Source organism: Pristiophorus japonicus, chromosome 14, assembly GCF_044704955.1.
Source record: "Pristiophorus japonicus isolate sPriJap1 chromosome 14, sPriJap1.hap1, whole genome shotgun sequence".
NCBI classification, from domain to species: Eukaryota; Metazoa; Chordata; class Chondrichthyes; family Pristiophoridae; genus Pristiophorus; species Pristiophorus japonicus.
This window is the reverse complement of record NC_091990.1, coordinates 14931170-14957095: the sequence shown is the minus strand read 5'-3', so window position 1 is coordinate 14957095 and position 25926 is coordinate 14931170. Positions and strand designations below refer to the sequence as shown.

At 43.4% G+C, this 25926-nt stretch overlaps 1 protein-coding gene across 1 annotated transcript; it reads left to right on the top strand.

Moving 5' to 3' along the window:
• LOC139279746 (putative transmembrane protein 244) lies at window positions 1-23197 on the top strand. The gene is made up of 6 exons (XM_070898939.1): window positions 1-175; window positions 9851-9936; window positions 12941-13014; window positions 14176-14301; window positions 18310-18354; window positions 22493-23197. Exons 1-6 carry the CDS (start codon window positions 143-145, stop codon window positions 22582-22584), a joined length of 456 nt encoding a protein of 151 aa, XP_070755040.1. The 5' UTR covers window positions 1-142; the 3' UTR covers window positions 22585-23197.
• The last annotated feature ends 2729 nt before the right edge of the window (window positions 23198-25926 follow it).

Below are 25926 nucleotides of genomic sequence, written 5' to 3'. Positions count from 1 at the left end.
TCGACTTGATCTGTGGTCGGCGCTGTTTCTCTCTTTGGGTCGAGCACAGGAGAGAGACACGGATGTGGAAGAAAAATGGAAAAAATCAAACGTGGGTAGGATTGACACGATCCAGACTCTCCTAAATCTGTGTGACATTTACATGGCCTTTAAGGGCAGAATCGCTGGGACTAAGGTACGACGTGGGGAGACGGTCGGATTATTTTTTTCATTTTCAGGAGATCAGCATGAATGGTGGAGCACAGTCTGTGATGCTCGCTTGGTAGCGGAAGTAAATGTCTGAACACATTAATCCCTGTTCTCCCCAGTACGTGGTGTAAGAGGCTGAGTAACGGGCTAGACATACCTTTAAACAGCCTTGCAATCAAATGAAAATACAAACAAGATTATTTTGCAAGTGTATGTAAGGGCGGGGAAATAACATGGTTTCCAAAATCGGTTGCCACAGATTGCATGTATATATTCGCATGGCATTGACACGTAATGCAGAATTTTCAGACCAGTGTTTGCCTCTTGGTCAGTTATGGGAATACTGAGAGGATATATTTCTCGTCATTACGCAGCACAGACGCGTAGTTATTTACAAAAGTAGAAGTTTGCAAAATCTATTTTTAAATGTAGTTGGACAACTGTCTCGGAGGTAGCTGTGGCGTTTGTCTCATTCTGAGTAAGAATGGGCACTTGTAATGTCATAATTCTGCTGCATTATTAATGTCGATCGATATATGTCGTATTTTTAAACATCTGGGGTAAGAATTCCCTGGTATAACGGCAGGGTTACTACCTCTTGGTGTTTCTAGGGAAACTGCAAATGTTCGTTTAGATTTCCGTAGAAATAACGAACAGAGGAAATGCTCACTAACGCATTCACAACAATTCAGAAAACATTTCTCCAGTCTCCTAGCAGAGCTCTAATGCCAACAATCAGTTTTCTGTCTTGAGCACAGTAGACATGCTGCGGTCTGAACAAAGCATAATACATTTTGAGCATGACTTCCTCCGACTTACACGCTGGGGCCAAAATTGACCCTTTAAGAGCCGTGAGCGCCTCAAAGATATTTATGAAATTGCCCTCCATTTATTTTCCAATGGTGATTGTCACCGCACGCCCGTGCTGCCGCCCCATTGGGTACGCACCGACCCCCCACCCCACGGAAAATGTTGGAATCAATTATTAAAGAAGAAATAACAGCGCATTTGGAAAGCAGTGACAGGATCGGTCCAAGTCAACATTTCTGAAAGGGAAATCATGCTTGACAAATCTTCTGGAATTTTTTGAGGATGTAACTAGTAGAGTGAACAAGGGAGAACCAGTGGATGTGGTGTATTTGGACTTTCAAAAGGCTTTTGACAAGGTCCCACACAAGAGATTGGTGTGGACAATTAAAGCGCATGTTATTGGGGGTAATGTACTGACGTGGATAGAGAACTGGTTGGCAGACAGGAAGCAGAGAGTCGGGATAAACGGGTCCTTTTCAGAATGGCAGGCAATGAGTAGTGGGGTGCTGCAGGGCTCCGTGCTGGGACCCCAGCTATTTACAATATGCAGTAATGATTTGGATGAAAGAATAGAGTGTAATATCTCCAAGTTTGCAGATGACACTCAGCTGGGTGGCGGTGTGAGCTATGTGGAGGACGCTAAGAGGCTGCAGGGTGACTTGGACAGGTTAGGTGAGTGGGCAAATGCATGGCAGATGCAGTATAATGTGGATGAATGTGAGGTTATCCACTTTGGGGACAAAAACACAAAGGCAGAATATTATCTGAATGGCGGCAGATTAGGAAAAGGGGAGGTGCAACGAGACCTGGTGTCATGGTACATCAGTCATTGAAAGTTGACATGCAGGTACAGCAGGCGGTGAAGAAGGCAAATGGTATGTTGGCCTTCATAGCTAGGGGTTTTGAGTATCGGAGCAGGGAGATCTTACTGCAGTTGTACAGAGCCTTGGTGAGGCCTCACCTGGAATATTGTGTTCAGTTTTGGTCTCCTAATCTGAGGAAGGACGTTCTTGCTATTGAAGGAGTGCAGCGAAGGTTCACCAGACTGATTCCTGGAATGGCAGGATGGACATATGAGGAGAGACTGGATCGACTGGGCCTGTATTCACTGGAGTTTAGAAGGATGAGATGGGATCTCATAGAAACATATAAGATTCTGACGGGACGGGATGGGACAGGTTAGATGCAGGAAGAATGTTCCCGATGTTGGGGAAGTCCAGAACCAGGGGACACAGTCTAAGGATAAGGGGTAAGCCATTTAGGACTGAGATGAGGAGAAACTTCTTCACTCAGAGAGTTGTTAGCCTGTGGAATTCTCTACCGCTGGGAGTTGTTGATGCCAGTTCGTTGGATCTATTCAAGAGGGAGTTAGATGCGGCCTTTACAGCTAAAGCGATCAAGGGGTATGGAGAGAAAGCAGGAAAGGGGTACTGAGGTGAATGATCAGCCATGATCTTATTGAATGGTGGTGCAGGCTCGAAGGGTCGAATGGCCTACTCCTGCACCTATTTTCTATGTTTCTATAATTCTCTGTAACCGACACACAAGGAATCCTGTCCCGTAGTATTTGTCAAAACTGGGATTGCAATAATACCGTATATGGGAGTTTAGTTTCACTCTAATGTTAAAGGAGCTGCGTGTTTAATAAAGAGAAATTGCAAATGTAGTGTAACTTCATAGGAAGCTATATATAGATGCTCATAAATATACTGTGCCCATACAGGCAACATTATTTTATTATTCTTTTTTGTTTTGGAGTCAGTGCGGGTGGCCGAGAGCATTCAGCTGCAATCTGCTCAAACCATCCTCAGTTTAGATATCCCGTGAACATTAACATTTTTGAAGCATGTATATTTTTAATTGACAGACTGTTGGCACTAGAATCACAAATTAGCTTTGCACGCATAACGCCAAATTATGGGATATATGGGTTATTCTTTTGACGACATCAATCTTTTTGCCCAATTTTCTCATCAAGATGCTGTCTGATTGGGCCTGCCGGCTGCAGTTGAGAGAGGATGGCAGCTTGCTCCCTGGTTATTTGGAATGTGTCCTTGATCAATTGTGTCAGCTGTGGTTCAGTGGGTAGCACCCTCGCCGCTGAGTTACAACATTGTAGGTTCAAGCCCCACTCCAGCAACTTGAGCACATAATCTGGTACCGAGGGAGTGCTGCACACTTGGACGTGTTGTTTTCGGATGAAATGTTTAAGCGAGACCCCGCCTGCTCATTCAGGTGGTCCTAAAATATCCCATGGCACGATTTCGAAGAAGAGCAGGGAGTTCACCTCGGTGTCCAAAATAAATTCCTCAACCAACACTTACAACCGATGATCTGCTCCTTTATTTCACCGCGGTTTGGCGGACCTTTCTGTGTGCAAATTGGCTGCTGTTGTATTACAAGAGTGACCTTAAAATTGGCGGTGGAATTCTGGGATCGTAAAAGGCTCTATACAAATGAAAGTTCTTGCTTTATCCTTGCCAGGAGGCACAAAGGAATGATAGAGACTCCCTAATTTTTGCTCCTTTGTGCAGGGATGACCTCTCCCCCCCCCTCCGCATACACACACACACACACACACACACTCCAGCAAAGGAGCACAGCTGAGATTGGGAACTCAGAGAAGTAGCTGTCAAACCTCGTTTCCTGAGACCAGAACACTTTTTGTATTGTTGTTCTAACATTCAACAGTGACTACACTTCAAAAGTAATTCATTGACTGTAAAGCGCTTTGAGACGTTCGGTGGTCGTTAAAAGCGCCAGAGAGTCGGGATAAACGGGTCCTTTTCAGAATGGCAGACAGTGACTAGTGGGGTGCCGCAGGGCTCAGTGCTGGGACCCCAGCTATTTACAATATACATTAATGATTTGGATGAGGGAATTGAGTGTAATATCTCCAAGTTTGTGATATTACAGCCTCGACCTTTTGTTATCAACAGGTTGGGAATTTTTAGAATTGTCTACCCCGGAGGGCTGTGGATGCTCAGTCATTTGAGTATATTCAAGGCTGAGATCGCTAGATTTTTGTACACTTGGGGAATCAAGGGATTATGGAGATCGGGCAGGAAAGTGGAGTTGAGGTGGATGATCAGCCATGATCTTATTGAATGGCGGAGCAGGCTTGAGGGGCCGTATGGCCTAATCCGGCTTCTATTTCTTATGTTCAAACTTCTCCTCGGTCAATTAGTACATGTGTGCATTTTGCAGCCGGGGGTCACTGGACAGAGATCATGAGTGACAGAACCCTCACTGGTTTCCCTTCCCTAGCCAGGAACATTGATGCCAATTATCGCACCCCTGTTGAGACCCCAGGTGAGATCTGTTAACTCATCACAGACTAGGGTTGGAATCTGGGAGTTTCTAGTCAGTATATCACAGTATGTGCATATTTACCCACTGAAACATCATAGAATTACATCGGATATATGGCACAGAAACAGGCCATTTGGCCCAACCAGTCCATGACGGCGTTTTTGCTCCACTTGAGCCTCCTCCCATCCTTCCTCATCGAACTATATCAGCATAACTCTCTGTTCCCTTCTAACTCATATGCTCATCGAGCTTCCCCGTGTCGCTTCAACTACTCCTTGTGGTAGCGAGTGCCACATTCTCACCACTCTCTGGGTAAAGAAGTTTCATCTGAATTCCCGATTGGATTTCTTGCTGACTATCTTATATTGATGGCCTCTAGTTTTTCTCTTCTCCACAAGTGGAAACACTCTCTCTGTATCCACTCGATCGAAACCTTTGATAGTTTTAAAGACCTCTATTAAGTCACCCCTCAGTCTTCTGTTTTCAAGAGAAAAGAGATCCAGCATGTTTGTCCTTTCCTGATATGTATATCCTCATAGTCTGGTATCATCCTTGTAAATTTATTTTGCACTTTCTCCAGTGTCTCTATATCCTTACAGCTAGTGCTGTCATTTTTGATGTAATTGTTAGGTGCATAAGAACATCAGAACCCAAGAAACAGGAGCAAGAATAGGGCATTTGGCCCCTCAAGCCTGCTCTGCCATTTAATAAGATCATGGCTGATCTGATCTTGGGTTCAGCCCCACTTCCCCGCCCACTCCCAATAACTCTTCACTCCCTTATCGTTCAAAAATCCTGTCTATTTCCACCTTCAATATATTCATTGACCCAGCTTCTACAGCTCTCTGGGGCAGAGAATTTCACAGATTTACAACCCTCTGAAAGAAGAAATTCCTCCTCATCTCAGTTCTAAATGGGCGATCTCTTCTGTGATTTCCCCCTCCCCCTCCACAAGAGACACATTGACACCGTCCAACACGGTAGGTTACCATGACACCAATTTCAAAATAAAGAGGAAAGTAGATGCAGAAGTGACTGTCGAGATCAATCCCATTGAGCATAAACACCCTTCTAATTCCCACATATGTGGGATAGATATGGGACATTTTATTGGAGACAGCCTTTATTAGGGAAGATTGAAGAATTTATAAAATTTTCAAAGCAAAACAATTAATTCAGTAATGCACCATCATCTGTGTAATTCATGTCTTCTATGGAGATTGTTAATAAGAGTAAAATGATCTTTGAAAACAGTCCAAGATATGTCAGGTTATTAGAAACCAGACAAGGTTCTATCATTTTTAATTTCACTGCAGAGAAGATATTGCAGTTGGCTTATTTTATGATTCTGAAAAACAAATATTTCAAGTATGCAATAGAAAATGCTCATTATATTTTTTTTAAGAGACAAGACCAAAATAAAATGATGGTTTTAAAATGTTAAAGTCTGAATTTTTACGCGGTGGAAATAATTTTGGCTGATCCTTTCAGTACATTGGTTGGTTGCTAAAGTATTGTGCACAAATAACCATTAGCTGGTATATTCACATATGTGACATACCATGTTTTTATTTATCCAGTTTTCTTCCCTGCTTTCCTGAAGGCTGTAGCTCATGCTGGGATAAGCTCCGTAGACAGCAGCAGCTGCCTGCTAACTCACCCAAGCATCATTCTTCTTGAGTTAGTGCGCATAGTGAATATCAGCAGAGTTGGCATCAGAGTTGAACCTAATATCCATATCAGGTACTTTCCAACAGGGGTCACTGCACAGCGATCTTGAGCTGCAATCATAGGGGGAGAAATTCACTATCGCCCCATTTGGGGTGCTAACTTTTAAAAGTTTGCAAAGTTAGTGACAGTTGCTAACGATTTTATACTGTAAAAAAATTAGCTGTTTGGGCTCCAAGAAGGAAGTGGATGGAGCGCTATCGCTGCAGGCGCTGCAAAATATAAACAAATTACCTGGACCACGATGGCAGCTGTGATCCTGTGCGATCAGCTCAGCACTTAAGCAGAGTGCCGGGCTGATCAATCACGGGCTGCCACCCATGACAAAAGCTGGAAGAAAAAGGGTGATTTTACTTACCTCGGCCGCCTCACCCTTAAGCATTGCCCCCGAAGTGGCCGGCCGCCTGATGCATGCCTCCTGCAGCTGTCAGTGTGTTTGCCCAGCGCTACTGCAGGGGCGGAAGGCAATTTTGGATTCAGGCGCTAATGGGGCGATGCGCACGGCGATGACATCAGGATCTCCGGCAGTGCCGCTGGAAAACTCCCACCGAATATGGCGGGAGTCAGTGTCAATGCCGCACCCGGTTGCTGAGCCATTTGCGCCTCGTTAGCGTCGCCCCCCCTCCTCCGTGACACTAAAGGGAGGCGCAGAGACACCCCCATAGAATCATAGAATAATACAGCACAGAAGGAGAACATTTGGCACATCAATTAGTCCCACTCCCCCGCTCTTTCCCCATATCCCTGCAAGTTTTTCTCCTTCAAGTATTTATCCAATTCCCTTTATAAAAGCTACTATTGAATCTGTATATAATACCCTATCAGGCAGTGCCTGAATCTGTTTTTGACCCCTCAAGGATATTCTCTCTTTCTAGCACTGTAATATTTTCCTTAATCAAAACTGCTACCCCTTCTCTTTTACCTTCCCTATCTTTCCTGAATACCTTGTACCCAGGTATATTAAGCATCCAATCCTCCCCTTTGTTGAGCCAGGTTCCATTATTGCCACTACATCATATTCCCACACGGCTATTTGCGGCTATAGCTCACCAACCTTATTACCCACACTTCGTGCATTTACACAGTCCCAATTTGGACCTATTTGTATTTGCTATGATCCCACTTCATTCTGTATTATTTCTAATTTTAACTATCTCTCCCAGTCCTCTGTGTACCTTGTTTCTACTTTTTAATGCTACATCTTGGTGCCCAACCCCTTGCTGAATTCATTTAAATGCTCTTGCACAGCACTAGTTAATCTGCACGCAAGGGTATAGTTCCCAGGTACACCCCGTTCATTTTGAACAGGTCCTCCTGCCACAGAATTGGACCTAATGTCCCAGGAATCTGAAGCCTTTCCTCCTACACCATGTCTCTAGCCACACATTAATCTGCCATATCCTCCTATTTCTACTCTCACTAGCACGTGGCACTGGGAATAATCCAGAGATTACTACCTTTTGAGGTCCTGCTTTTTAACTTGCTCCCTAGATCCTTAAACTCTGACTGCAGGATCTTAATCTTCTTCGCCCTATGTCATATGGTTCTGACAGTGACCACGACATCTGGCTCTTCCCCTCCCCCCTCCCCCGCAGAATGTTCTTCACCCTCTCCGTGATGTCCCTTATCCTGGCACCAGGGAGGGAATGTACCATACGGGACACATGTTGGCTGTAGCAGAACTGCCTGTCTGTCCCCTTGATTATCGAGTCCCTAATTACTACTGCACTCTGACACTTTACTGTACCATCCTGGCTGATTTTTCACCTTGGGAGCCCAATCTAATTGTAGTGACTTGAGCACAAAATCTAGGATGACACTTCACTGCAGTGCTGAGGGAGTGCTGCGCTGTTGGAGGTGCCGTCTTTAAGATGGGACGTCAAACCATAAAAGATCCCATGGCACTATTCGAAGAAAAGAGGGAAGTTCTCCTCTGATGTCGTGGCCAATATTTATCCTTCAACCAACATCACTAAAAACAGGTAGATTTATTCTTTCTCTCTCTCTCCCTTTCTCTTTCTTTCCCAATATAAGAGCATCTGATCACTTTTCCAGGTGGAGAAACTACCAATTAAGCTAGTAGAATAAATATATTCAATTATAACTTACAATGTTCTCCCATTTCAATGTATCGTAACATATATAACATACATCCACTGTTCTCTGACAATTGCAAATCACAGATCATAACGGCAGAATAAAAGGAAAGGAGCTAACACTGCAATACACCAGTTTTAGCTATATAAATAATACATTTCTGGGAAACAGATGATTGCAAAATAATGTATTTTTAGTAAATATTTCCTATCTTTCCTCTCCCTCATGTCTCTATATATTTGTCAGAAGCATATAAATTTAAGGAGTACTACCAAAAATTATTTTTTACAATGTTGTGTTCTGTTTATAATAGGAAAGTTCAGGTGTCTTATATATACTGCGTTTATTCAGGTGCATTGAAAATTAAGAGCAGTATTTGTAATGGTGAGAGCAGGACGTAAAACTATAAAATTAACGTTGATTCCTTCACTTTCTTAACAGAACAGACACCCCTAAAAATGAAGAGTTTTTAAAAACATGTATATGTCGCAGGTGTAGACTGTATGAACTTACGCTGTTCTCTCATTGACATTGTGTGGCGATTTCAGTGTACTGACACAGCGCCATTGTTCCATTAAAGGGGAACGCTTTAGACAGAGCAACGACTTGTACTTCTCTGGACCTATATTGTGTCTTAAAGCACTCCCCACAAATTAATTTCTTAAAAAAAGCTATCTAAGCAAATGCAACAGTGACTTTGCACATAGGAAGATCTCACAAAAAGCGGCAGAATGAATGATCAGTTGGCTTGTCCATTGAGAGACGGATGTTGGCCAGGTTAGAATACCCTGCTCATCTTTAAAAACAGTTGTGGAATATTTAACATCAGGTGGACGGAACCTCAATTGAACATCTCATCCAATAATTCAGCACATCCAATAATTCAGCAGTGACATATCAGCCTAGGATTATGAGCTCAGATTTTGGAGAAAGGTTTGATCCTGGAACCTTCTAACTCAGAGGCACAAGTTGCTTCCCATATGCCCCCTGAATATTTGCTGGATTTAACATTTGGAATCCAACAGAAATACATTATTTCCAGGCTCCAATGCTTGTCACTTAGCACCTTGTTGAATTTCCTTTGTTGTCATGGAAACATTTGTGGTTTTTTTTGTTGAAGTTGAGATTTTTTTATGCTTTAAGACGTGTCCCCCCCATCCCTGGGTATCTCTCCCTCTTGATCCGCTGTGGGAGGGGGCTGGGGGCGGGAAGATGTTCGCTGGTGAAGGTATCAGCAGATATCCCAACAGTCCCTACAAAGCAGTTGAACCTGCGCAGTTCTCCTTCTCCTCCAATGTGCAGATGACTGATTTTCTCCCCAAGATCCATCAATGCCACAGGGAAATGTTAGAGCACGATTCATGGAGACTGTTATTTCTTTCCAGGCAGAAACTCCTAACCTTCTCTTGGTACCTCCCTTGATGGCTCTGCTGAAATTGGGAGTTCAGCAGATGGGAGGAATCGCAGGCGTTGCTAGCCCATCTCCTCCACGGTTGTGCTACAGTACCTAGACTGTAATGTGCATTGATATTGTGGATAGCCCCCACAGGATTGCTGGGTTTACACTCTGCCCAATATTACGTTCCGTTGATTTCAATGGACAGCAAAATCGAGCAGTTCTCCCACAGGTGGGCGAGGTTAATGCTGGGTCACACAACTGAATGTCAGACAATTCAAATAAAACTCAATCCTCCTGCATTTGCATTTTTTTCAGACTGTCCTCTTAAATTTGCTGCAATGTTTGCTGGTATTCTACACCCTCTACTACATGATCGGAAGCGTCTGCTTTGGTGCATTCAGGTAAGACGTCCGGGGGATTTCCTCTGGTCACTAATCCTATTGGAAAAGGATCCGAAAAGAACATGTAGAAGCCTAACAGATGGAGTTCCAGTATAAATCAAGCAATGGAATCTCTCCCGCCATGTTTTCACAATGTTGCTGATTCAGGGGAACTCTCATCCCACTTAAATTATGGGACTAAAAGCAGAAAATGCTGGAAATACTCAGCAGGTCAGTCAGTATCTGTGGAGGGAGAAGCAGAGTTAATGTTTCTGGTGGCTGACCTTTCAGCAGTTCTGAACAAGGGCCATCGATCTGAAATGTTAACTCTGTTTCTCTCTCCACGCATGCTGTCTCACCTGATGAGTATTTCCAGCATTTTCTGCTTTTATTTCAAATTTCCAGCATCCGCAGTGTTTTGCGTGAATTATAGGGCTAATATTTCAAATTTTGGGCGGGGAGCTGTACAATGCTCAGAAGATCGAGTACTGGAATTGCTGATATATGCTCTTATTGAATGGTGGTGCAGGCTCGAAGGGCCAAATGGCCTACTCCTGCACCTATTTTCTATGTTTCTATGGGGTCAAGTTTCAGGCTGCGCCGAGAATGGCGCAGCCCCGCGAGCCACGCCTGATTTCCGCACTCAAAACCACGCCGAAAACTTACCTCGGTATTCTCCACTCCCTCAGGTCGATCCAGGCCCTCGGCGCGGCGCAACACGAGCTGTGGGGGGCGGAGCCAGGTCCCTGCGCTGAAAACAGTGTCGGGACCTCTGCACATGCACGCTACAGTGGGCGCGCATATGCAGTAGCTCCAGGCGCCTGAAACTGTGTGGAAGGGGCCCGAAATACGCCGCCCCTAGCCCTGGCCGAATGGACTCACTGGGGCGCGACAATCAGGTTGCACCTCCCTCCTCTTCAGCTCCTGCTCTGGCTGTGGGCTCCAGCTTCCTCCCCTGTTCAGTTCACGCTCCCTCTGGCTCTCTCACACCCCCTCCACCCCAGCTCCCGCTCTGCTGCCCGCTCCCCGCCCCCCCCCACCCCCCCCACCGCCAGCTCCCGCTCCGCTCCGGCTCCCCTGGCCACCCCCCCCTTCAAGTCCGGTCCGCTCCCTCTTCCTTCGGCGGGCCCCGCCTGAAGTCTTCGGCCCGGCTTCCTCACGTCAGCCGGGCCCGTTCAGCCTCCTCCCTCTCCTCTCCCCTCCTCCTCTCTCCTCTTCCCTTCCCCCCTCCTCTCCTCTCCCCCTTCTCCCCCTCCATTCCCTCTCTCCCCTCCCTCTCCCCCCCTCCCTCTCTCCCCCCTCCCTCTCCCCCTCCCTCTCCCCTCTCCCCCCTCCCTCCCTCCCTCTCCCTCTCTATCCCTCCCCCCTCCCCCCTCTCCCCTTCCCCCTCTCCCCCTCCATCCCCTCTCCCCCTCCCTCCCCCTCTCCCCCTCTCCCCCTCTCTCTCCCCCTCCCCCCTCTCCTCCCCTCCCTCCTCCCTCTCCCTCCCTTCGTCCCTCTCTCTCCCTCTCTATCCCTCCCCCCCTCCCTCTCCCCCTCCCTCTCTCCCTCCACCCTCTCCTCCCCTCCCTCCCTCACTCCCTCCTCCCTCTCCCTTCCTTCCTCCCTCCCTCCTCCTCCCCCCCTCCCCTCGCTGTCAGAAACACATAGACAATGACAGACAGAGAGAGAGATACTGACACTGACAGACAGAGAGAGAGACACACACTGATAGACAGAGAGATAGAGAGACACTCTGACAGAGACAGAGAGAGAGACACTGGGGGGGCCCGTCCCAGCACACTGTTGGAGGGCTCCCAGTGCTGCAGTCAGTGAGTAGAAATGTAATTTTTTATTTATTGATTTTTAAATTTTTAAAATTTTTAATTTTCAAATTTTTTGGGGTTGATTTATTGGTTGATTTATTGATTTATTTATCATTTATTATTGATGACTCTTTATTTGTAAAAGTTATGTGTTTCATGTTTGTAAACTTCCTTTTCCTTCCCCCCACCCCCATCTCTCTTCCCTATGCCTGATTTGTAACCTACGCCTGATTTCTTAGTGTAGGCAAGGTTTTTCTGAGCATACAAAAATCTACACTTACTCCATTCTAAGTTAGTTTGGAGTAAGTTTTCACTGCCTAAACTTTCAAAAAAGGTGTAAGTGGCCGGACACGCCCCCTTTTGAAAAAAAAAATCTGTTCCAAAATGAAACTATTCTAACCGACTAGAACTGGAGTAAACTAAATGCCGAGAATTGCAATTTCTAAGATACTCCATTCTAAACCAGTTGCTCCAAAAAAATAGGAGCAACTCAGGCCAAAACTTGACCCCTGTATTTCTAGATGGGCAAGGCTCTCCATTGGAAATGCAAAGTCGCAAAATCACTCTTCAGATATACACAAGAGTTTAGGAGAAAATGTTAATCACACAACCTATTCATACATTAAATGAGTTTAGCAGTCAGCATTAGAGCTCCTTTATATACCTGACAAAGGGGAGGGGAAGAGCAAGATATAAATGTCAGGGGTGCAGATACGCGACTTACTATCACAATAAGGTAGCAACTCTTGATTTCATTCCTGATTCATTCATTTTGCACAATTATTTTAATGTGCATGTTTCACAGGATAAAAAGGACAGGAGAAAATGTTCTCCTGCTACTTTGTATCCTGATAAGGTTGCTTGTCAATCATCCAGGATTCTCTAGGAATGAAAGATTCATCTCCAGGCCACTGCTGTGGGCAACACAGGAGGAAGACCAGAGGGCATTCAAAATTGTGTTTTTTGTAGTTTTCTTTGAACACTTCTGTTTATTATTTATAAAAATATTGGAGATAGAGGGATAAAAGGCTGTTTGACTGACAGTTATGGATCATCCAATCGGGTAACAAAGTGTCGGTTCGCTTTCTGGCAGGGTACTGCCAGGGTGGATTAACTTTAAACAGAACTTGTTCTTTGGAGCAGCAGGCTCTGGGAAAGGGCTATAACTTTTCTGTTTGGTAAGTTCCAAAATGAACTTTTTCCGTCTTTTGGTTTTGCAGACTTGATTCATTCGATGGGTTAATTCCATTCGACTTTAAAACGCAACCATCAAAGTCTAGCTCTAAGTACCTAGGTAAGAAAAACTTTTATTTTGATGGATAAGTTGTTTCATAGATTTCAGTACTTTGGGTACTATACTTATTAAAACCAGCAGTGTAAGTACTGAGGAATGGAAAAGGCTTTGATTGTGCCTAGAATAGCAACTAAGTACTTTCCAGGAGCTAATGCTACAGTCTCTGTCCATTCCGCTCTGCCCCAATAAAATGCCAACTTTCACATTGAGAAAAGTACCCCCTACTGCATTACGATTAACGTTGAATTCTAACTGCAATTGCATTTCTGAGAATTTCAATTTAGATCTGTGTTTTGCTGTGGCCTCATGCTGATTAGCAATTGGGCATTTCACTTCGCACTTAACTGTCAGCAGGTAGAGAAGTAGTGCCATAATTATTAAGCGTAAATGTTTAACATCACAAAACTAGAACATTTTAAACTCAATTCAACAAACTTAGTAGAAATAAAAAGAAAAGAAACTGGAAATAATCAGAAATAAAATCAGAAAGTGCTGAAAATACACAGTGGATCTGATCATCAGTATCTGTTGAGAAAAGACAGGTTAACACCAGATGTGGACCCTTTGTCAGAACTGGACACGAATTTCCAACTGCCACCTGGAAAACACTCAAAACAGTAACCTATCTTTTCCATTTACAGATGCTGATATTGTTGTCAATTTCCAGTACTTTTGTTTTTTTCTGGAGGTTACAGAGATAGGGAGGGACGAGGCCAGGGAGGGATTTGAAAACATGGATGAGAATTTTAAAACTGAGGTGTTGCTGGACCGGGAACCAATGTAGATCAGCGAACACAGGGGTGATGGGTGAACGGAACTTGGTGAGAGTTATGATATGGGCAGCAGAGTTTTGGATGAGCTCAAGTTTATGGAGGGTGGAAGATGGGAGGCCGGCCAGCAGAGTGCTGGAATAGTCAAGTCTGGAGGTAACAAAGGCATGGATGAGGCTTTCAGCAGCAGTTGAGCTGAGGCTTTATCATCTCCGAGGACAAAAAAAAATCGATGTATTAAAAAAATGTAAGTTCAAATGTATAAATATGCAATGCATTATGAGTTTTCTTATTCGGAAAATGGGGTTATGGAAGAGTCTGTTTTATTTATTTCGCTCTACTTTTAATAGTTACAGTTTTGAGGTCAATTTGTCTGTTCTGATTCTCCTAGTGAACCTGCTGTCCATGGAACTTACATATTTTACCAGTGGCCTGCTGTTTGCAGCAATAGTTAAGAAGTGGGTGTGGGACTATTCAATCACAGTTACACTCATCCACGTCATACTGAGTTCAGCAGGTGAGTGCTCAATAACAGTGGGGAAATAGACCAGGCTTTGTGATAAAACCTGCAGCTAATTGGAGTGTGTCAGTTTATTTTGGCTTTACATTCCCTTAGTTTTTTCTCAATGTATGTTACTTTTTAATTTTTCTCTACTTCCCTGGTCAGTATCCCTGAGGGCTCACAACCAACTTGCAGGCCTCCACGCATGGCCATCAAGGATAGTTGCAAGGATCTTGTACGATTAGTGTAGTGTTTAGTTTACTGGACGAGTAATGCTTGTTCTAATAATACAGAGAGCACGAATTTAAATCCCACTGTGGCAGTTTGAAAATCTCTAGACACTCTAAAAATATCAGTAAAAGTGTACTTGAGACTGGTGGATTGTTGTGAAAGCCCAACTGGGTCACTGATGTCTTTTAGGAAAGGAAATCCGGTTTCGGGTCTGATCTATATGTGACTCGAGTCCTGCACCAACATAGTTGACTCTCTATCGCCCTCTGAAGCCACTCAGTTGTCTCAAATTTTCTCAGGGCAAGTAGGGATGCTCACCAAATGCTGTCTTTGTTAGCGATGCCCACATCCCAGGAATTAAAAAATAAGTGAAAGACCAGTAGAATGTCTGAGATCAGTCATTTGAAGGGATGCAACAACATGCATTTATATAGCGCCTTTAACATAGTAAAACGCCCCAAGGCGCTTCACAGGAGAGTTATCAAACAAAATTTGACACCGAGCCACAAAAGGAGATATTGGACTGGTGACCGAGAGCTTGGTCAGAGGTAGGTTTTAAGGAGAGTTCTAAAAGGAGAGAGAGCAGCAGAGAGGCGGAGAGGTTTAGGGGAGAATTCCCAGAGCTGAATGGTGGAGCGATGAAAATCGGAGATGGGCAAGGGGCCAGAATTGGAGGAGAGGAGAGATCTCCAAGGGTTGTCGAGATGGAAGAGATTACAGAGATAGGGAGGGGCGAGGCCATGGAGGGATTTGAAAACAAGGATGAGAATTTTTAAATCGAGCTTTGATTGTCCGCTACAGTACTCTGTGGTGCTACAGATTAAAGATGAAATCAATGTAACTGTAAGGAAGGACATTAGCCTAGATGATGTGGAATCGGTATGGGTGGAGCTGCAGAATTCCAAAGGGCAGAAAACGCTAGTGGGAGTTGTGTACAGACCACCAAACAGTAGTAGTGAGGTTTGGGACAGCATCAAACAAGAAATAAGGGATGTGTGCAATAAAGGTACAGCAGTAATCATGGGCGACTTTAATCTACATATTGATTGGGCTAACCTAACTGGTAGCAATGTGGTGGAGGAGGATTTCCTGGAGTGTATTAGGGATGGTTTTCTGGACCAATATGTCGAGGAACCAACCCGGGAACTGGCCATCCTAGACTGGGTGATGTGTAATGAGAAAGGACTAATTAGCAATCTTGTTGTGCGAGGCCCCTTGGGGAAAAGTGACCATAATATGGTAGAATTCCTTATTAAGATGGAGAGTGACAAAGTTAATTGGAAACTAGGCTCCTGAACTTAAGGAAAACTAACTACGATGGCATGAGGCGTGAATTGGCTAGAATAGACTGGCAAAGGATCATAAAAGAGTTGACGGTGGATAAGCAATGGCAAACATTTAAAGATCACATGGATGAGCTTCAGCAATTGTACATCCCTGTCTGGAGTAAAAATAAAACCGGGAAGGTGGCTCAACCATGGCTAAGAAAGGAAATTAAGGATAGTGTTAAAGCCAAGGAAGAGGCATATAAATTGGCTAGAAAAAGCAACAAACCTGAGGACTGGGAGAAATTTAGAATTCAACAGAGGAGGACTAAGGGTTTAATTAAGAGGGGGAAAATAGAGTACGAGAGGAAGCTTGCAGGGAATATAAAAATGACTGCAAAAGCTTCCATAAATATGTGAAGAGAAAAAGATTAGTAAAGACAAACGTAGGTCCCTTGCAGTCGGATTCAGGTGAATTTATAATGGGGAACAAAGAAATGGCAGACCAATTGAACCAATACTTCGGTTCTGTCTTCACGAAGGAAGATACAAATAACCTTCCGAAGGTACTATGGGACAGTGGGTCTAGTGAGAAGGAGGAACTGAAGGATATCCTTATTAGGCGGGAAATTGTGTTGGGGAAATTGATGGGATTGAAGGCCGATAAATCCCTGGGGCCTGATCGTCTGCATCCCAGAGTGCTCAAGGAAGTGGCCCTAGAAATAGTGGATACATTGGTGATCATTTTCCAACAGTCTATCGATTCTGCATCAGTTCCCATGGACTGGAGGTTAGCTAATGTAACACCACTTTTTAAAAAAGGAGGGAGAGAGAAAACAGGTAATTATAGACCGGTTAGCTTGACATCAGTAGTGGGGAAAATGTTGGAATCAATCATGAAGGATGAAATAGCAGCGCATTTGGAAAGCAGTGACAGGATCGGACCAAGTCAGCATGGATTTATGAAAGTGAAATCATGCTTGACGAATCTTCTGGAATTTTTTGAGGATGTAACTAGCAGAGTGGACAAGGGAGAACCAGTGGATGTGGTGTATTTGGACTTTCAAAAGGCTTTTGACAAGGTCCCGCACAAGAGATTGTTGTGCAAAATGGTATTGGGGGTAATATACTGACGTGGATGGGGAACTGGTTGGCAGACAGGAAGCAGAGAGTCAGGATAAATGGGTCCTTTTCAGAATGGCAGGCAGTGACTAGTGGAGTGCCGCAGGGGTCAGTGCTGGGACTCCAGCTATTTACAATATACATTAACGATTTGGATGAAGGAATAGAGTGTAATATCTCCAAATTTGCAGATGACACTAAACTGGGTGGCGGTGTGAGCTGTGAGGAGGACACTAAGAGGCTGCAGGGTGACTTGGACAGGTTAGGTAAGTGGGCAAATGCATGGCAGATGCAGTATAATGTGGATAAATGTGAGGTTATCCATTTTGGGGGCAAAAACACGAAGGCAGAATATTATCTGAATGGTGGCAGATTAGGAAAAGGGGAGGTGCAACGAGACCTGGGTGTCATGGTTCATCAGTCACTGAAAGTGGGCACGCAGGTACAGCAGGCGATAAAGAAGGCAAATGGTATGTTGGCCTCCATAGCTAGGGGATTTGAATATAGAAGCAGGGAGGTCTTAATGCAGTTGTACAGGGCCTTAGTGAGACCTCACCTGGAATAATGTGTTCAGTTTTGGTCTCCTAGTCTGAGGAAGGACGTTCTTGCTATTGAGGGAGTGCAGCGAAGGTTCACCAGACTGATTCCAGAGATGGCTGGGCTGTCATATGAGGAGAGACTGGATCAACTGAGCCTTTATTCACTGGGGTTTAGAAGGATGAGAGGGGATCTCATAGAAACATATAAGATTCTGACGGGACTGGACAGGTTAGATGCGGGAAGAATGTTCCCGATGATGGGGAAGTCCAGAACCAGGGGACATAGTCTTAGGATAAGGGGTAAGCCATTTAGGACTGAGATGAGGAAAAACTTCTTCACTCAGAGAGTTGTTAATCTGTGGAATTCCCTGCTGCAGAGAGTTGTTGATGCCAGTTCACTGGATATATTCAAGAGGGAGTTAGATATGGCCGTTACGTTTAAGGGGATCAAGGGGTATGGAGAGAAAGCAGGAAAGGGGTATTGAAGGAATGATCAGCCATGATCTTATTGAATGGCGGTGCAGGCTTGAAGGGCCGAATGGTCTACTCCTGCACCTATTTTCTGTGTTTCTATGTTACACATTGCTGTTCCACCACAGACTCTGCATTCAGAATTACCATGGGACTTAATGGAGATTCCTGATTTTGTTTCTTCCAACTGATTTATACTCACTGCTCACCATAAAAGCTCAACATTGTTGGAACCAGTACTTAAGCCTCAATAGAATAACAATTCTAGATCAGCCTGCATTGGTAATTTTGCTGATTTTAAACATTATATTAAGATCTGATGTCTTCTTGAAACTATCTTACACATCGGAAAGTCCCACCTTTTCAATAAATCACAGATTTAATTTCATTTACAGTGATGGCTGAGTTTCCTTTAGCGTGGCAGTGGTGGCTGGCTTTGGGTAAGTCTGAGCAGCTTTCCTTAAGAATTTTATAAATATGTGGTGGATTCTTTAGCCAGACTCCTAATATCTGAGAAGTTAAAACAGCCTTTTCTGGCCCAATAAGCATTGCATTTCCTTTACAGCTCTAGAGAGATAAAATGAAAATTTATCCAACTGATCTGATACTTTTTGTAGTTAGCCCAAATCATTTGTTTTTTTAAGTACAGAATATGAAAGGAGCAACAACAACTTGCATTTATATAGCGCCTTTAACATAGTAAAAGGTCCCAAGGCATTTCACAGGAATGTTATCAAACAAAATTTGACACCGAGCCACTTAAGGAGCAGAGCATTTAAGCTTTAAAGACTCAGGCATTCTGCTTATATTCTGTGGCATGTGAATGATTCCGGGTTTGCCTGGATATCCGTGATATTGGACTGTTTTCAGTCAGTCTCCGCCAAGTAATAACTGAAATGTAAAAGTAATGCCAATCTAAACGTTGATGGGGGAAGAGTGGCTGGCTCATTAAACTGCTCGAAGATGGAGTGACAAAGCACTGCTTTTCATGACATGTCCCCAATCTCAGTTAAATCATTAGGGAAGGTCCAGCGTTCATTATTTTTAAAGAGAACCAGCTCAGGCTGTTATATCAGCCCTGCTATTACCCTGTTACAGATTGGCAGAGGCGGAGGTCAGAGATCATGACAGCTATCCATCATTATCATCCACAAATGGTAGTGTTATATTGTTTAAGGGTTTAAAAACATTGCAGAGCTCAAGATGCTTTTGTTAGACTCTGCTGAGTAGCCACGATCCAGTATCTGCCTCCTTTACTGATGTGAACATGAAACTGCAAATTCTATAAAATAATTCTAATCTTATTTATTATATTACAACACGCTGCGGTGCAGAGGGACCTGGGGGTCCTTGTGCATGAATCCCAAAAAGTTAGTTTGCAGGTGCAGCAGGTAATCAGGAAGGCGAATGGAATGTTGGCCTTAATTGCGAGAGGGATGGAATACAAAAGCAGGAAGGTCCTGCTGCAACTGTACAGGGTATTGGTGAGGCCGCACCTGGAGTACTGCATGCAGTTTTGGTCACGTTACTTGAGGAAGGATATACTAGCTTTGGATGGGGTACAGAGACGATTCACTCGGCTGATTCCGGAGATGAGGGGGTTACCTTATGATGATAGATTGAGTAGACTGGGTCTTTACTCCTTGGAGTTCAGAAGGATGAGGGGTGATATAGAAACATTTAAAATAATGAAAGGGATAGACAAGATAGAGGCAGAGAGGTTGTTTCCATTGGTCGGGGAGACTAGAACTAGGGGGCACAGCCTCAAAATACAGGGGAGCCAATTTAAAACCGAGTTGAGAAGGAATTTCTTCTCCCAGAGGGTTGTGAATCTGTGGAATTCTCTGCCCAAGGAAGCAGTTGAGGCTAGCTCATTGAATGTATTCAAATGTATTCAAATCACAGATAGATAGATTTTTAACCAATAAGGGAATTAAGGGTTATGAGGAGCGGGCGGGTAAGTGGAGCTGAGTCTATGGCCAGATCAGCCATGATCTTGTTGAATGGCAGAGCAGGCTCGAGGGGCTGGATGGCCTACTCCTGTCCCTAATTTTTATGTTCTTATGTTCTTATGCACAACATCCTTACCTCTCCCTTTAACTAGGAATTAGCTTTCACTGATTATTGATAATATGTGCTTCTGAGCTTTAGCAACAATGATGAATTCATTACAAGGGGGACTTAAAAAAAGGCAAAAGCTATGGATGAATGACAATAATGAAAACAGAAATATTAATGGGAGAAAATGGTAGCGGTATATTGTTTAAGCCCATTAGTAGGCTGCTGAGCACACCAGCAAAAAAACTTTGAGCTGTAAATTTATTTTAATACATGGTTTGCATTCGAACAAAAGTTGCTCCCCTCAATAAATGATGGTACATTAGTCCACTGTAATTATTATTTGCATAACTCAATAAAAATAACATGGCTTTTAATTTATATAGATCAGTTCAAAAAATCCTAAGCTAAGCCCTGAACTGGATTGGACCAATGCAAAATGTAATATTGAGAACCAAGAGAAAATAGATGATCTCTTTTTGTTTTTAAAACTATATTTTCAGATATTTTTCTTACCACATATAGTAATTCCAGGTCACATTATACAATACTTGAGCATGCCTTAATAATAATGGACACCTGTCAATGAACGAGGCAATAGTCTCATTGGCATTATAGACAAATGTTTCCTCGCAGGTCAGGGCCGCCACACTGTCCAGGGGCCGCTCGCCTTTTATGGCCCCGACCAGCCGCTGGTATTTCCTCGCAGGTTAGGGCCAATACACAATACAGTTAAATGTACTTAATGTGTATATGTACTTAGAAAACATCTACCAGCATTCAGTAAGCAAGGAAGTAAAGCACTCATAACAATATGTTAGCCACTAGCCACATGTGGCGAATTGGGAATCCAGATGTGGCTAATTCCGTTTAGAATTAGTAAATAAGAAATGAGTAATGTGCATGTACATTTTAATCTTTTTTTTGCAATTGTTGTTAAAACGGTAAGAAAAGCAGAATGTGCAAGTGTTTTTCATTTGTTATGAGTGCTTTACTTCCTTGCTTACTGAATGCTGGTAGATGTTTTCTAAGTACATATACACATTAAGTACATTTAACTGTATTGTGTAGCGGTCTTAACCTGCGAGGAAATACCAGCGGCTGGTCGGGGCCAGAAAAGGCGAGTGGTCCCTGGACAGCGTGGCAGCCCCGACCTGCGAAGAACCAGCGGCAGGTCGGGGCCATAAAAGGCGAGCGACAAGCGGCCCCCAGACAGCATGGTTGCACACCACTTCAGCGTACAACGCGAGCTGGTGCATGAGGGCGACGGCAGTGAAAAGGGTGACTGGTTTGGACGTCACCATAACCCAGGTCGATGATTTGAGTGTGGGAAGGTACAGCAGGAGTGGAGAGGTCGGGGCGCAGGAGCGACGAGAGATTGCACTGCGATGTGATCGGGGCCCAGGAGAGGCGAGGGCCCAGGGTCAGTACAGGCCAGCCCGCACTACGATACGAGTGTGCATGAGGTCAATGCAGCAGAGCTGGTCTCCAGTCGTCTTGATTAACTCTTGCCAAGCCCGTGTGGTGGCTGGTGTGCAACAGCAGTTCGGGACCTGGGATATTAGGTCCTTCATTGAAACACCTGTGAACTCATTGAACACATCCCTATTGGCATGGAAGCAAGTCATCCTCGATTTGAGGGACCGCCTAAAAAGAGAAGTAGTAGTAACTGTGTGTAAGCTATTTTCTACTAAAATTAGTGCATGTGGCTAATGGATGTTGCTGTAGGCATGCCTGTGGCTAATCAAAAATTTCTCTTGGGCAACACTATTAAAGACTATAAGAGAAAAACAAAAACTGTTCATCTTTGTACCCCCTCCTCTGCCTCTCCTGTTGCCTCTTGCTAGGGTACAATTCCATGGGTGCAGCAATCCTTTTGTACCTTGCCTGAGCAGCCAAGTTTCCCTTGTGAGTCTACACAGTATGTATTCGGAGGCTATTCAGTCACTGAGGGCATCACAGCTGAGCTTGCTTCTGTCGTGTCCTCATCTGACATCCACACAGGTCCGCTTCCCAGCAGTAATCCCTGAGTAGTGATCAAGAACAGGAAACCTGGATGATTTTTCCCTTCATTTGCCCAGGGACACTGATACCAATTGGAATTCGCCAACTGTTGCCTAGACTCAGCATAGACTGGGAAAGAAACCTAGGGCCCTCTAGCTTAGTACTACACCCCAGCACCTTCACCCACTGGACATCAGGGAGCTGCATGGCCATCTTCTATAACCCTTGACTGGATTATCTCCAAGTATTTGCTCTTTATCATATAAAATGGCTGTAAATTTTCCTTACAGTATTTTCTTTTCACTGCAGCAGTTTTCTATTTCTTTCCATTTCAATGCGATGGAGAACTTAAAGGTTATTAGTTTTATGAGGTGTGAGCATGAAGAATATTGAACTCGTAATGCAGCACATACGGTATTATCAAACTATTTGTGAATTAGAAAGATCGTACTTTTTAAATCTTGGAGCAGAGACAAGATCATGTGCTTTAATGACTATTTTTGGCTCTTTCTGCAGGTATTGGCTTGTTTGTGATGATCTGTAATGGCCAGTTAGTTGCACACTTCATTTGCCAGAATGATCATGGCTACTCATCAAACAACTTCTGAGAGAAAACAGATCAAACACAGCAGCAAAACTCAAAGAGTTAAGGGCAATTCTCCTGGCTGAGCGACCGGATAGCACATCTGCATTAATTTTAGCAGAAAAAGAAATTGCACCTTTCCTCAGAAATAATCACTGTTAAATGCTTGAAATGCAGAACCTGCATTTTATGAGTGAGATGGTTTACCAGATAAGGACTATTTTAGTACAAAAATTAAGAGAATCACAGGCAGCTTAAAAGAGTCTTCTCCCTTCCCCAACATCCTCTTGAATTTTGATTGTTGTTGCTTTCCAAAAGCAATTCCATTGAAAAGTGACTAGCATGGAGGTAATTTTGATTTCACCCAATTCGGTGTGCAATAGGTCAGGTTGGAGAATGTAGCTTCCAACCTGCCCTGCACATGATCAAAATTGCTACACCAGTATGGAAACAGAGACAAATTGTGATCTTGTACAAATGTGCTCCGATCAGGTCTGCATCATGTGTGGTGTAACTGTACAGTATTTTTCTTTCTGCCAAAAGTATGTGAATTGCCAATAATAAATGACTGTAAAGTAGAATTCAAGATGTCCCCGGGAAATGTTAATTCACAATATTCATATAAAAAACTAAAACTACAATCCGATTATATTTTCCATTTTGGTGCAGAAATACTCAGTCCTCAAAGGATTATCTAAGAAGTTCAACATTTACCTTGGAAAAAATGACCATGCATTTCAGCAATTAATTTTTTAAATTATCTATGTAACATAATTTAATGCCCATTGCCTGCGCATTTAAAAAAATCAGTTAGCGTTAAATAAGTTGCTGCTCATATGCCAGAGTTCAAATGAATTCAGTTTTAATGTATAAAAATCCCCCTCAAGTCAAAGATTTTATTGAAATGGTCCTGGTTTAATATGGTTGATATCTTGACTGCTACAGATCTGAAAATCAACCTTGTTTACTGAGATTTTCTATCTCATTAACATTGTATGTGTGCTAATAATTTCATCTTTATCTGATCTGAAGGGAATTTTTTGTTGACACACCAATCAACTATCAGAGAACCACAGGGGGCTGAGCTATCACTTGCTAATTAAACAAACCTGCACTTTACTGTTGACATCACATTTATAGAATTCACGATGCAGACAATCCAGCAGCCAAGACTGGAAGAACAGTGGACTCATTCACTGCTGAATTTGCGAGTCATGTCTTAACTACATCTATATGTATTAATGATAATTAAAGGGAATCTTGAATTTCTATTACACTTTTATTTTTTAAAAACTTAGATCTGGAAGGCTACAGCTTAAATTAATTAAAGATGTAAAGACAGAAAATGTTGAAAATGCATAGCAGATCAATCCACCTCTAAAAGATGTGAAAGGTTGCTATTTCAGGCTGTTATTTTATTCCCGTCTACTCTCCACTATGGTATCTTGATTAGTTCCGACTATTCACTGGTAGAGCTTAGGGCAGACGATAGTAAAAGTGTAATGATGTTCTACTAAATTGATTAGTGCTGTTTCACATGATGTTCAGAATATTCTAGGGTATTTCAAGCTGTTAACGTTGATTAAAAATGTAATTCTATTCAGGCTGAAATGTGCAGCTATTTCAGTCTTTCGTGAATCTTTTGTGTTTAGGTTGTGAGATAATCATTTATTAATGTCCTATATAAGAGGCGAGGGCCCAGGTGCAGCTCGGGCCAGCCCACACAGCGATATGTGTGTGCACTAGGTCTGTGCAGCAGAGCAGGTCTCCAGTCGTCTTGGTTAACCCTTGCCACTGGACCAAGACCTAGCTCTGTCAAGCCCATGTGGTAGCTGGTGTGCAATTAAAAAAAATCCACGTACAGGCATCTTCCACCCTTCAATATGTAGTTTGGGACCTGGGATATCAGGTCCTTCATTGAAACACCTGTGAACTCATCCCTTTTTTGTGTGGAAGCAAGTCATCCTCGCTTTGAGGGATTGCCTATGATGATGATATTTTAATGCAAGCTCTTTGGAAATTGTACCCAGTTAGGCCCTCATTGGTTCCCAATTTGGGAGAATAATTTGGCTGATGTAGCCATTGTTCAAACTTCTTCACATGCGAGTTCAATCTTCTGACACAGAAAACTGCACAGTTGTTAGCATATTGTGGGCTTGCAGAGTTAGTGAGCTGAAAGCCTTTGTTGTAGATTGGCAGTTCTCGATTTGGCATTCTGACAGGATGGATATTAGAATTCAGAGGTTTTATGGTAATCATCATGATTTGAGCACATTCCAGCTGCCTTTACTGTGTCCAACGCAAAAATCTGTTTCCATAGCTAGGCCCACACTTCCTGAGAACCGAAATCTAATACTCAAAGTAATCGGGGATAGTAGGTCAAAAATGAACAATTGAGCTAAAAAATGCAAATAATATTGATTTCACCATATACTACTGATCTCTCCAACTGACTGACAAATGAAATAACGAGAGACTATATATTTCAGACTATAACTGTGAATCAAGTTTACTAAGAAGCAAAATTAAACTAAAACTAAAACAAAGTCAAATAATACCATGCAGATAAGTCACAGGGGTTTAGTTAACATACAAAATCTGTTACAAAACTGTAAAATATCTTGGAAAAGCACTCTTAGTTTGGGTCAATGTCCATGAGACGAAGTCCAACTGTAAAATCGGATATTCAGAGTTTTCCAGTAGTGCCAGCTCCTGGCTGGCGAGGGAAGTTAAAATCCTTTAAAGAACCGAGAACACTAACCTTGGTTATGTACTTCTTCATCATTTGAAGCCCAAGCTATGACAAATGAAAACTGAGAGATACAATTACTGAAAGCTGAACCAATGTAAGATGCCTTGCAATGATTGACAGGTCTATCAAATTAGGTTCCACAGGTACAAAGGAGATTGCTCAGGTGCCAGTTTTAGACCACTCACTTATTTTCAGGACAGAGTAAAGCAGAGTGTCTCGTAAACAGGAGTCGCCTGCTTGGACAGGTAATTAGATAATGGCTCTTGCTCTTTCTCACAGTAGCCACGCTCTCACATGTCTGATGTGTCTGGCCAACCAATCATCATAGGCAGTCCCTCGAAATCGAGGAAGACTTGCATCCACTCTAAAAGTGAGTTCTCAGGTGGCTGTACAGTCCAATGTGGGAATTACAGTCTCTGTCACAGGTAAGACAGTCATTGAAGGAAAGGGTGGGTGGGGAGCCTGGTTTGCCGCACGCTCCTTCCGCTGTCTGCATTTGTTTTCTACATGTTCTTGGTGACGAGACTCGAGGTGCTCAGCGCCCTCCCCGATACGCTTCCTCCACTTAGGGTGGTCCTTGGCCAGGGATTCCCAGGTATCATTGGGTTGTTGCAC